Source organism: Tyto alba, unplaced genomic scaffold (assembly GCF_018691265.1).
Source record: "Tyto alba isolate M040663 unplaced genomic scaffold, T.alba_DEE_v4.0 Super-Scaffold_40, whole genome shotgun sequence".
NCBI classification, from domain to species: domain Eukaryota; kingdom Metazoa; phylum Chordata; class Aves; order Strigiformes; family Tytonidae; genus Tyto; species Tyto alba.
This window is the reverse complement of record NW_024881316.1, coordinates 2,029,683-2,043,773: the sequence shown is the minus strand read 5'-3', so window position 1 is coordinate 2,043,773 and position 14,091 is coordinate 2,029,683. Positions and strand designations below refer to the sequence as shown.

Below are 14,091 nucleotides of genomic sequence, written 5' to 3'. Positions count from 1 at the left end.
ACAGATGCCTTGCACAATCTCCGTATGAACCACATGCAATATGCTCCTTTTTCTCCCTCGTCCTTTTATCATCTCCTATCCCACTTACTCTGTCCAGGTGTTCACAGTTATTATGTCAGTTTTCGGCTGTTGCTCCAATCTCTTTCATCCTGACACATTGTTTGTAGTTGCTCTCCCCATCCCATTTAATGACTCCCAGATCTGTCATTTTCTTCCAAATTGCTTGTTCAGTGAGTCTGCCTCCCCCTCCACTGGCTCTAAACAGTCTACCCCAATATCTCCTCAAGAGTTCATATTATTTTCTGCATTTAGCTCAGGCAGTTTTCCTTCTCTTACTTACCAGAAGAGGGGAACACTCAGAGTATAAGAGGAACAACTGAAAAACGCAATAATACAAAGCTGCATTACAGGAGAAATTCTGATGAATCCTAGACAGCTCACACCCATGCAAGGGATCAGATTTATTAAACTCTAAGGTTGCAAATTGCTCAGTAGAATCTTGAGTATCGAAACTAGGTAAAAGTTAAGCAGTTTTATACAGAAACAAAGTATATTTCAATATATGGGAAAAAAATATGTAAGGAGTACACAAATTTTAAAATAAAACTTCCAGAGATTAATTCTTCATGAATGCTTAAGGACTCAATCTTATCCTCTCCAACTTTCAAATTGCTCCTCCTAAGTGTAAGGACAGTACCTATTTTAGTTTATTTTCTTCCAAGTAATCACCATTTTTTGCCCCCATTGAGTAAACAGTATAGGGTGATTTTTTTTTTTTTTTTTTTAGCCTTTAATAAAAATGAAGTAAGCAATTAGCACAGCACATTTTTACTCTGCTATTAAAGGTTGGCACGTTTGTTGACATCTGAAAAGAAGGCCTACTAATGGGAAGCATCAAGTCATTGGTACACAGATAAAACAATATTACATTCGTGCTTTTAATAAAGGCAGTAACAAGCACATTCCCCATCTGCAGCTTTAGCAAATCCACACAAAAATTATCATCCATTATATTCTGGAATAACTTCTGCATAAATGCTTTTTGAGTTTCTTTAATTTAATTTGTGCTCCTGACTGCCTTCCAAGTCATAATGCATCAACCTTCCTTTTTTTTTTTTTAACTTCACTTTGTACCTTTTCACTAGTGTCTGTAGGTTCCTCACACTTAAGTACTTAAAGATGGTTAAACTTGCTTGTGTTAACATTCAAGTATCTATTTGCATCTTGCTTTATCTTCTGGACAGTTAGTTGAAAGCATTACCTAAAATTATGCCCTAAAACTTATACTAGCTTTTGGAAAAATGGACACATGGCTACCAACATTCCATATTTTCCTTAACTTCTGCTATTTTTGGAAATTATTTCCATGTGTTAACAAGTAAGAAATAGGGATAAAAAAATACTTTAATATTTCAGTTTATTTCTAAGATCACCATACTTAAAGGAACCCATGACAACTGTTTGATTTTGAATTACACAACTTCTGTGTACAACAATATCTTATAGATTTTTACATTGATTTCAAATTTAGTGCTTTACTGCCAAGGTGCTGATACTACACTAATAAATTCTTTGCCAAGATCTTCTCTAGAATATCAGACACTTTGTTCAAAACAAATTGTGACTATTGACTGAAAAAAAGGTTATCCATTTACAAGTACTGGTAAGACAACAGCAAGAACAAGATGAAAAAAATTTCACATGCAATAATTTTGATCTTAATTTGCAGAGTAATTTTACATTATCCCACCTAAAAAGTATATCAGAATTCCAATAGTTGTAATATTTAAGGATAAAATAACATCCAGAAATACTTAATTTTCTCAGTAAGTCCTAATCAACAAATGCCATTGTATGAAACGATATAATGCTACATGAACTAACTGGTATCTTGTCACACAATACTACTTAGTAACCACACATGAACTATTACATACATATAAAAACCCCTTTCTTTTCTGGTTCTTTTCTCTTTTTAAAGGTTGAGCTTCAACAGGGAAAAAAAGTATTCTGAAAATATCTCAATTTTCTATCAATTTTGGAGTTTTATATATGGTAAATTTATGCAATATAAAATTAAAGGTAACTTAAAATAAAACTTCTGTTGACATTGCTTTAAGAATATCTTTTAAAAATGCAGAAAAGAACACGTGAATGTTTTTATTAAAAAGTGTGATGGCAAAGGAATATATGAATTTTAAAAGAAAACTTTTAGAGATTAATTCTTTATGAATCTCTAAGGACTCGATCTTATCCTCTCCAAACACTGCAGGTGATATATACTGGTCACGCTAAAGGGCCAGGAAGGAGTAAAATCTGAAACTCTGGTACTGAGATGAAGTTCTACCTTTAAAAACCCCATATTAAAAAAAAACAACAAAACAAAACAATAAGTCAACAGAAAAAAATATCTTAATGGACAAAAGTTATTTCTACAGTACCTTCAGGGGCGATAGCACTAGGACACACATCTTTTAGCAGATCTCCCAAAGTATGCAACTGTCCTCCTGAAGCAATTGGTCGAAATAGCTTCTGTATAAAAGGTCTCTCTGTTGTTGCCTGTTTTAATAAAATTGGCAGAAAGAACATTTTAAGAACCATGCAAACATGTAGTATTGCTAGTTGAGGCAGGCAGAAGACTGGACAGAACAAAAGGTTTTAGCAGAAGAAACGTCTGGCATTTCCATTTCTTTTTTTTTTTTTCCCTTCCTTTTGTATCATGGATATAAAATTATTTTGTTTCTTTTTTTCTTTCGATTTAAAAAGATCCCCCTTCTGTTATGGGAATAAGATCTGCTTGAACAAAACATTTCAATATATCTTAATTCAAGTAAAACAAGCAGAGAGCACAAACTTAGGAGCTCAGCATACACCTATATGTTTTGCTAAGTCAAAGCAATACTGTAACAAATATCCAATACCTTCTGCAATAGTCTGTTTTCCTCCTTTTAGAAACACATTAAGCACTTTTAATAGCAAACAAGTATCTTTATATCTCAAGCCAGGTGAATTTTTTTCCAGTAGATTTTATGCTGAAAATTTAAAATTATTTCAGCCGCAAGAAAGAGTACAATTAAATAAAAAGGAAAATAAAAGTGTTGTGCTTTGACAGACAACCTAGAGTCTTCTGTCTATTTAAGGAATTAGTCAGATGTAAAGAACATATATGCTCCACTTCTGCTGCAGATAGCCACAGAAATTCAGAATTATTTCAACCGTGGGTCCTGTTAGACCTTGCACATCATCATCATTTCTTCTGGAGACAAAAAAATCCAAATTGACTGGCAGAGACTACTGCCAGTCACTGTCCACAACGTAGGCAATAAAACTCCCAATGCTGCAGAAGAAGTAAAGTAGTTTATGGATCTACAGATGCACCTATTTAAGAAGTGTGGTTATGTTAAAGTAATGCCAATCTTTAAGTATCTGTATAAGCAACCCCAGGGTCAGCAAGTGCCTGATACCGAAAGGACAGGAAAAATTTTCTTTCCTGACAACCTGATCTCTCCTCCCAAACTGGGCACCTGAGCCAGAAAAGAGAAGTTAAAAACCTCATATTCAACCAACTCAAAAGTTTTAATCAAGCTCTAAATTGTTGCTGACAAATTTCTGCTAGCAGCTAACTTCAGAAAGCAGCTGACGTGGCCTGCATTACGAGTGACTGGGCTCCAGTAAATTATACTTTCATCACATATTATCTTAACTGGAAAAAGCAATACAAGCCACTTGCTCCTTCCAAATTTAGTTCCCCACCACTCAGAAAGTGGTTCCTGTCCTACTATGTTAATTAAAAAATAGAAACAAAAAACACAACTCAATATCAAGAAGTATTTTATCTCCTGGTAGAGGCTTTTGGAAAAAACAAAATCACCAAGTAGAGTAAAAAATTTGAAAGTTAAAAATTAATTTTGAAAGGAAGTTATGATATGGTCTCTGTCATCTACCTACATGAAAAACCACAAGCAGTAGATTAACCGTGACACCTTAACTGTCATTCACCTCTCAAACAGCAGGGCAAGAAGTCTTTTTGTAAGAGTGGTACACTACCTCAAAGTAATTCCAGGGAAGTACAGTGCAGAGCTGCTGACATAGAGCTATTTTTTATTTCCTGCCAAGAGTCTCCAAAAATGGAAAAATAGTCTTTTTCCAGATTTTCTTATGCAGACTGATCAGAAGGAGCTGACTAGCTGCTCTAGTCAATTCTTTATGTCCTCAGGGTAGCAGAATGTGGATGCAAACAGTGGTAATGAGATGTCTGAGCATTTGGAAAATGATGGGAGGCATAAAGCCAGCAGGATCCACCTCAGACAGATCCACACTTGTGAAGTGTACCTCCAAAACATAAAAAAATAGGAAAAAAAAAAAAAAAAGACAAAACCCCTAAAACATTGTTATAGCCAAACCAATTTTCTATCGAGCTTATTTAAAAAAAATAGTCAATTATTCACAGAAGTCTAATCACAGCTCCCAAATGCTTACCATATGTAAGTAGCAGAAGTGGAAATAAACACGAGAAGAAGGATGCGGGTAAAAGTGGTTATCATCAGTAGACTTTTAAGATAAGAATTTCCCAAGTGCATACCACAGTTTCTCATTATTTATTAACAAATTGCATTTTTTTTCCCTAGTTATCATAAATTAATGTCAAGAGGGAAAGGCCAAAGGAGTATTTTCTAAAATCTGCCACATAAGTTCGTGACTGCTGCAAAACAACATCCTCAGCTGTTGTCATGAAACATTACAGAAAATAAATTCAATTCTATATTTTAAGTATTGAGCAATACAGATGTGGTAATGTGAATAAAAATCACTGATATCCATCAATGTTAAAATGATAAAAGTAATGGCATGTTGTTTATACAAAGATTGTGGTTCACAAATATAATCCTACAGGTAGAGTATTACCCCAACATGCTTACACTTCTTCCCTCCCATGCAGCAGGTGCTTTATGCATTAAAAGAGTCAAAATAAAAGTCCCATCCTGCAATCTATAATGTTTATAGGATAACTTTTCAAAGTATCTTAGTCATATAGGAGCATAAATGATTTTAGAAAAATCCTGCCATCACCCCGTTTGAAGTGTAGTAACTAGTAATATAAGCCCAACTTGACTCCAACTTTCTACTCTAGTGTTTACTACAAGAACATGTGAAGGAATAGCCAACATGAGTAACTGCTTCCCTAATGTTGTGCTTTGTACAATATTTGCTTAATCAATCATGCAAAACAGTATTATCTGTAACCTAGCCCACAAAGACATCACTGCATAACTGAACTGACAATGATTTTAAATACATCAGGCCTAAAGCATGTATTTGTACAGCATCCATTATTTTTTCCTACTAAGATTATCATAGCTTTATCAGAATATAGTGCTTCTGAAATTATTTTATTTTACAGTCTAGCTCCAGTGTAGCTGTTCAAAAGATGCTGGATGCACGTGCAGGATACAACAGGTGAGAGTCAATCAGTAATTGCTGATGACAGATCTACAATGGAAATGCCTTCAAGCATATATGAGCATATGAAGACAATCACCCAGCCCAGAATTTGCAGTTCATTTCACACTGATCATGTCCACAATTTAGTATCAACTCATCAAATTTTTATAAAAGCAAACATTCAACTCTAAGTTAATGTATTTTCTAGAAAGTTGGACTCGCTGCAACTGAAATTTCTCAATCTTCTATACTTCTGCTTAGCACCACAAATCTTGTGCTTTGCAGAACAAATGAAGACTGTACTCTTTTTAATAAAGTTTAAACAGTATCAGTGATAGGAAAGTGACAGTGAAAACAAAGTGAAACTACAGTGAAAAAAAAAATAACAGGTTAAAATTATCTATTCAGGTATACTGGCACTGAGAAGAGTTATGGGCAAGGAAAAATTTAAAAGACCCTTTAAGGCAGCATAAATCCTCACAGGATCAGAGACAAGCTATGTAGTTACGCATTGTGCTAGCAGTTGTAACTTTTTCTTCCCTATCATCCTGCCAAAAAAAGAGTAGTCAGCTTGCCTGGTCCTTTTCAGAATCAACAGAACATCAAACGCTAAATGAAATCCACAATTTAATTAGTCAGACATTTTATACAGGATGCATCTTAAAATGAAAAACATAACTCATGAACTGCTGGGTTTTATTCTGAAAAAATCAGTTACCAGTATTTCCATCTAGAGGAAGGGATTTGGATTTTCTGCCTAAACACTCTGCTGCTACTCTAACAGAATTCAAACAACTGAAAGTTACCACACATATTGAACTCACAAAGTAAAAAAAGAATTCCTTAAAATTCCCACATGTACATAAGCTGGCAGCCTAAAACTGTAAAACTTAAGACTTCCCTACATACTCCATCATATTTTCAGTAACTTGTCAAGTTCATAGCCTGTGCTGTTTTGTAATGAATCACTTTACAATAAAAAAACTCTCATAATTTGAATTTATCATTTTGTTTAAACTGATTTAAACTCAACCAAGAAGCTTTAAAAGAAGTAAGAGTTTACATAATGATTTGTTATTTTATATAAAAAGGAAAGTACAGGAAATTTAACTACTCCCTGAAAATAAAACAAATTCTATAAATGTTACTAAATATTCAAATGTACATTTTCCATATATTTTCTAAAATGCCTTCTGCTTTGTAGAAATGTTTTCAATTAAAAATCTCAATGCACAATGAAAAAATGACTAATTGCAAAGATGACAAATTGCTGCAGTCACAGAACCATCATAATACTATGCCTGTCTGAAAGCAAGATACTGCAAAGCCCCAGCTGAAATACTGCTCTTTCTCTGGTGCTGAAACACAGTTTTTCTGCTGGTATTTCTGGGTGTCTATCTTTGGCTTCTTTTTGCTTAATATTAGATCAGAATCACTGAGTACTTCATTGTGGAAAAAGAACAAACAATGTTTCTATTTTGTTTTATCTTGGGGTTTTTTGTTTGTTTTTGTTTTGGTTTGTTTTTTAAAAAAAAAAAAAGACTCCACTAACTGGAAACTAGACAGGCAGGTTATCAGATTGCAAGATTAAATGGAAGTGGCAGCTAAGACTGGAAATCACCAGTAAACTCAGGTAAAAGAAAGATTTGTGCCAGAATGGGAAAGATCTATTTCTCTGTGTGTAGAAAAAGCAAGTTCTGAGGACTTAGCCTAAGGTGGCCCTCCTGAACTTGCCTTTCTTCTTTTCCCAAGTTTTACAATTTTAATAATATTTTGACTTTCATTCAGAAACTAGTCACGTATTAAGAGGGGTTAGTTGTCTCTTAAGCTCGTTTCATCTATCCCAATACCTGCAGAATAAGGCCAATAGAAACATTCGACTGGCTTCTGGGGGAAAAAAAAAAAATCAATGAGTAAAAAAATATCACATCAGAGAGAGCTTTTACATACATAAACAGCTAACATTAGATGTCCAAAACAAGCCAGAAAATCAGTTTATGCAACAAATAGTATCAGTGAGGTAGGAGGGAGAACAACATTTGAATAGCTGGGCAAACATTGCCTATCATCATCTAGAAAACAAACAGGTGACTATACAGTGAACAAATCTAACAGCAGATTTAGTCTAACTCACATTCATTATTTTGCATTATTGGGATGCCTGGAGGCTGCATAATCAGAGCAGATAATAAAATGCTTTATAAGCAAAACTGTGCGCATGTAGACCTCTAAGTCTTCCCCCATCATTCAGTGCTCCTATTCCGAGCTTTCTATCTCCAATCATGCTCTTTCTTAAACAAAAGCAAAACTAAAAAACAACCACTGACTTTTGCAATGGTCAATACAACTCAAATAGATTAAAACAATTTTATAAGTTAAAGGCTGTAAAATATTTCTGTATAAATAACTGGCCATCACCTATAAGCAGTCCCTTTTTGCACTTTCCTGCATATTTCTTGTTCATACAACCTGTTTAATATTTTGAAGTATGAATTTATGTTCCACCTATCAAAACATCTTAAGCTTGTGCTAGGATGACAGAAGAATCTAGTGTGATACTCACACACTAATTAACTACACGAGTAAAGGTAATCATGTAGTTAAAATACCAATACTTCTTAACTGATACTTGTGATTCTTATTTCATCATTCAATTAATAAAATCTTACAAAAAGAGCTAGGCAAGCACATATTGAAGGAAATACTATTCTAGGCACAAACTTCTGATGTCAAACTTCAAATTCTCCCTTTCACTTAATTTGTAATCTCAAATTAAAAAACACAGGAGACACTGCATTCCTTATTAAATTGATTTGCTCTCCTATGGTCCAATCTCATTTTTAACTTGTGTTTTTAATCTTAAAATATTTTCCTATTCACAATTGCTGCTATTTCCCAGCATACCTTCCAGTTTACGCTTCTACATAAACAGACTGAAAGATTTGTGTGTCAGCTGGAGTCTTGGTATTTTACCGCAAAAAGTATTTAAAAAAATTATTATACTCTTCTTCATCGACTATTTTATAAGCAATCACTTTGTGCCTCAGTCAGGATAACCTTGAAACTATATTTTCAAAGTGTGCTAAGAAATTATACACTTATACACTCTAAAGCTAGAGATTCATGTTATAGCGGAACTTGAAATCCATTATTTAAATAACAAAACACAACATCAAGGTACTTAATTTTCACTGTTGAAATGTAGTATATTATACCTATGCACAAACATTGTATTTCAGTCAGTTTGCTGCAATCCTATAAATTAAAAAAAAAAAAATATGTAAAATAATCCATGTTTGTTACTTACAAATACACTTAAATTTTGTCCACTTCCCAAAGAATTCAATAAAAGGTTATTTATTCATTTCAATACAAATGAAGGCGGCCTTTTCTTAACAAGCTTTCATTACTCAGAGCAATTTAAGAAGCAGAAGGAAAAAAACAGATTCCCCTCTGATACAAGACATATTTAAAGCAAAAAACTGTTTGATTCTTACTTCTTCATTAGATATTTGGAAAAAAAAAAAAAGCAGCTACTAAAAACAGCTACTATATCAGACAGAACTGTAATAGTTATATTTATTATGATCTGAAGACAATACTTTTTGACTTTGGCTTTTAAAAATCTCAATGTAAGGTACAGAAATATTACACCCCAAAATACATCTATTAGATCAACTCAAGGTGAGTTACCTGCTAGAAGCAAAATGCAAGATCATTTAAACGAAAATTCTGATACAAATGGATTGCTAAAACAGAGGGAGACTTCCCATTGGCTCTGAAATTATCACAAAGATTTCCAAAGGAGGAAAATAATTTTATTCACCATATATCTTTGTTAAATGATACACAGTTTAACAATGTGTTTTACCAAGATGAATGTGATAAAGCCAAACACGAAATAATTGCATTACGTTCTGTGTCCTCAGACAACTGTAATTACAATAAAAGAGAGACAATATAACGTTAATATACTGATCAACTGAAAAACAAACAAACAAACAAACCACAACAAAACCAACCAAACAACAACAACAAAAAAATCCAAAGCAAAACAAATCTAATGGGAGAATGCTAATTTTATAAATACTTCTAAAATATCCCTGGATCACTTTTTCTTCTTAGTCCAGTATTTTTTCTGTGTTGCAAGGAACTTTGATCACTGTCCTAAAAATCACTGCATTATTCATCACAGACTTGCTCCAAGCTGTAGTTATAAAATTCAATTTATAGGTGGCTGTGGTCATAGCAAAGCTGATTTATAGAAAAATATAAATTTAAGTAAATAAGCTGCTCAGAATATCAGTTCATGAAATCTTATGAAGTTATCTGAATTTCTGCATTAAAAAGTATTAATTACCCCCCTCTGTTTCCTTGTGATTACTTCAATTCAAATTCAATGCTAACAGTCCACAGTCCAGGAAAAGAAAAAGTGGATGGAATTTATAATTCTGTTACTAAACGATTTTAGCTGACTTTCATCTCTGTTCTCTCCAACGATTCTGCAGGAGCTCTTAAACTGCTAGAATGCAAGGAGTTTCAAGAAAAGCTGTTCTCTCACTTATGTCCACGGGTTTACGATGAAACAATTCCAGGGTGAAAACCAACAGAGACTTTTAGAGAAAGATGGGCTCAAGTTTCTACCTTTCTTTTTGGCTTAGTTTGCGAGAAGGACACCAGGTAACTATTTCCTAATTGCTCCAACACCCAAGACTCTGCAGCAGCACTCTCAGCTAACGCTTTGAGGGTCTGTTTGCAAATCACTGCTTTCTGATGACAAGAGACACACGAAAAGGAGGAAATTCAAAGACTGATAATATTTATTCTACTGGAATACTGAAACAAGGTATTTCTACATGCTTGTCCCACTTTAACAACAAAGTAAAGCCAGTTTATTTCTACAGAAAGCCTAATTTAGAGCTGCAGCACAAGGTTGTCTCTGCCACTCTGGAGCACAGCCTTTCACGCTATGTGGAACCTTCCAGTGACAAAATGAGAGGTTACCTTCAGGAAACTCAGTGCTCAACCAGGATCAAAAAAACACACTAAAATGCCTCTTTCTATTTTTATCTATTTATTTCTTAAAAAAGAACATGGTCCCCTTACTTTAAATAATTTCCTTGGAAGCACTGGTTCCACTGCTGCCAGCACATATAATTTATCCCTGCCAATTTCTTTGCTAGAAGGAACATACCATTCTCTTAGAAGGCATATTAGTGCAGTCTGGACTAAAGAAACTCAACAATAGACCTCACAAACTGATTACTCAGATTTAACCTTTATTTTTATACCTTTACAGAGACTCAGCTAAAAATTGGTAACTGCTCTCTTCCATTTCCCTCAACTAGCCTTCTCGCAAAATATTAAAGCAGTCGGTTGTAAGAGACATCTACAGAGCCCCAGTAAAACAAAGTAAAGTTACAGCTCTCTTCCTCTGCACTTCAAGCAACACCCCCTGTCCCAAATCAAATCCCACCACAAGCAGTTAGTGACTATATGAAGGACAACCAGCTAAGGTTAAACTCAGTAAGAAATACATACACACACTGAAAGAAGCTTCAAAGAACTCGCTCTCCCTCAATCATCTGTTAAAAAACAACAAACTTCATCTTTCGGAAGACAGCAAGCTCACCCTTGGTTTTCAGCTCAACAAGCTAAAGTACATATACACACACGCGCAAAAAGGAAATTATCTCTTCGTTTATCCATTTGAAATCTGTCACCTTTCAAATTTCACCATTACTTTTGGAGCTTCTGTTACAGGAGGCATAAAACATGACAATATGATTTGTCTTTCTTCTGTAATCATTGCTCCTCTCCTCTCCTTGAAATCTTCCAAGCGATAGAGGGCTTCTCCCGGACGTCCCATTGCTTTATTGTACAACTTTGATGATTTTTCTATTTCACTTACCCTCCAAGTTGTTAGGACTAGAACAATGTTCCAGTAAAATTAAGACTATTTCTAGTATTTCTTTAATTAGTCTCTGCAAACTCCATCGAATAGATGTTCTAGTTATGATTTTGCGTGCTTTGAATAATGCTGGCACTGCTTTTGTTAGCATTCAGAATTTTGAACTGCTTACCTGCAATGTCACATCACTGTTCGGAGAATAAGGAACGTCACATTACAAAACAGAACTAATTAAATTTTTTTTAATAAAAGAACTAAGTAATGTTTTTATATGTCCAATATGTAACTAACAACCATAAGATGAAAAGGAATATAAACATGCTCAACACACCTATCTAGAATGACCAGAAAAATTGACTCACTGACAGGATGTGATGTCAACTGTAAAGCTGTAATCACAGCATACAGAATAAATCAAATTACTTTTTCTTCCCATAATACATTTTAAATTGCTCCAATAAATTACACATTTTCGATGGCTGTAAAAATGACAATATATACCAAATAAAAATTTATAGGAAAAAAAATGCATCCTCTCACTTTTTCTTGAGTTTGTTTTAGGATTTCTGCAGTTATGTGGTGAGAAGGAAGCTTTGGTTTACTCATGAAGTTAAAAATCTTTATGGTGATGAACAGGAACTTTATACTCCCTAATATGTTTAAGAGGCATGCAACAACAACAACAACAAAAAAAACAGATGAAACAAAAGGGCTACACTTCATACATTTAATTCATACTAACAGCAGTCACATAACTTAGCAGTGCAGGAGTATATCACTAGATTGAAGCTTCAGATAATACTAGGAATACCTGCACATACGCTTTAATACGGTCATGACAAATGTGTATTGGGAGATATCTTTAAAACTTATTACTCCTAAAATTTGAAATAACATGAAAGGATAAGATATGAAAACAACATATACTGTTAAAAGAATATTGCATCACATGAAGGACATACAAAGTTACGCAGTGGATCATTTTTCTCCTATAGAAGCATGTATCCAAATTACCTCAAACTGATTTTCTTATATTTGCATACTTCAAATGGTCAAGAAAATATAAGCTTGCAATCAAAATTATAACCTGTACACATATCAAGTAAAGTGAAAATGTTGTTAATCTTGAAAGCACTCTGAACAGTATTACACAAACTGGAAATCCTTCAGTTTTTGAACATTAATGATCACTGTTTTAAAAGCAAGGACAATCATATGATGTGTTCCCTTCGTGGAAGCTTTAACTTGTTACGGTCTGTTATGTGGCAAATGTTATGTCACAAATTGAAGCAAGTAATACTTAATGCCAGAATTAACTAGTATCTTAGTCGAGACTGTGGTCAAATTAAAGCCACAGCTAGAATTATAAACACATCTGGAATAAGGTTAAAATGTTATATAGTAGGGCTTATTACAGTTATGTCTAGACAATAATATTGAACAATTTTTGGTCATGAATGGTTAAAGGACTATTCTCCTAATCATGCGTGGGCAACAACTCATGCCTTCCTTGAAGCCTTTTATTCAACAGAGCACCCTGTATGAAGCAACTGCAGTCCTATTGTAACTTCCTACACAATTAACAATAATTCATCATTATTACAAACCTACAGAGAAATATGGCAACTTTTTCAGTTAATTCTCCCACACATGTTGAGGGCCATTACTTGCTCCTCTTCAAAAAGATTAAGCACCATTTAAAATACCACCCTGTTCCATATTATTTAAAATGGCAATGTGCTTCCTTGCAATTTGTTAGAAAAAGCTTTATGTAATAGAAACAAAATCAGTTATTACAACCATGTAAAACATTTGGAAATTAAAGTCCTAGCAAATGTTCCACTAATCTGAAAAAGATACGCCTAGCTAGAACATATCCCTTACCTAATTCAAGTCATTTAAAATTTCATGGGTTGGTTTAATTGTAACACTTCAGAATAGAAGGCACTGCTTCAGTTTCTAAGTGTTTCTAAAGATGCATCATGCTGTCCACACTAATTTTGTGTCCGTGTCAAACATATTCACATCACACTGCATAAAGGCATAAAGGAGAAAAAAAGGCACAAACTTCCCTCAGATCCTTCTAGCAATCCTAATTTAGCTTTGTAGCATCAAGTAGAAGCCTGTCACAGAATTCATAAGAACAATGGCTCCTTAGGAACAACTTAAGCTTCCAAGGCTTGATGGGACATCTAGGTTTTCCAAATGGCTTTTCAGCATTCTGATTCTGAATCACCTATTCCCAGAATGGTTGAGGCTGGAAGGGAAGTCTGGAGGACACCTGGGCCAAATCCCATGCTCAAGCAGGACCACCTATAGACAGATACCCATGTCCAAGTGGCTTTTGACTATCCCCGAGGATGGGGACTCCACAAGCCCTCTGGACAACCTGTGCCGATGCTCGGTGACCCTCACAGTAAAAAAGTATTATCCTGATGTTCACATGGAGCCCCTGTGCTTCTGTTCGCGCCTGCTGCTTCTGGTCCTGCCACTAGGCACCACAGGAAAGTGCCTTGCTCCTTCCTCCATGCACTCTCCCTTCAGATACTTACACACATTGATGACATCCTCCCGCGTCTTTTCTTCTCCAGGCTGTACAGTCCCAGCTCTCTCAGCCTTTTTTTCTCCCTCGTATTAGATGTACCAGTCCCTTAACCATCCTAGTGGCCCTTTGCTGGACTCTCTCCAGTAGCTCCATGTCTCTCTTTTGTACTGGGGATGCCAGAACTGGACACAGT

At 34.7% G+C, this 14,091-nt stretch overlaps 1 protein-coding gene across 3 annotated transcripts in view; it reads right to left on the bottom strand.

Moving 5' to 3' along the window:
* Positions 1-14,091, bottom strand: part of ATG5 (autophagy related 5) — an 86,352-nt gene that overhangs the window by 24,346 nt on the left and 47,915 nt on the right. For all 3 annotated transcript variants that reach the window (XM_033008473.2, XM_042803352.1, XM_033008474.2), the window contains exon 7: positions 2,442-2,559. In XM_033008473.2, coding sequence (XP_032864364.1) covers positions 2,442-2,559 — 118 coding nt within the window. The remainder of the gene's footprint in view (positions 1-2,441; positions 2,560-14,091) is intronic.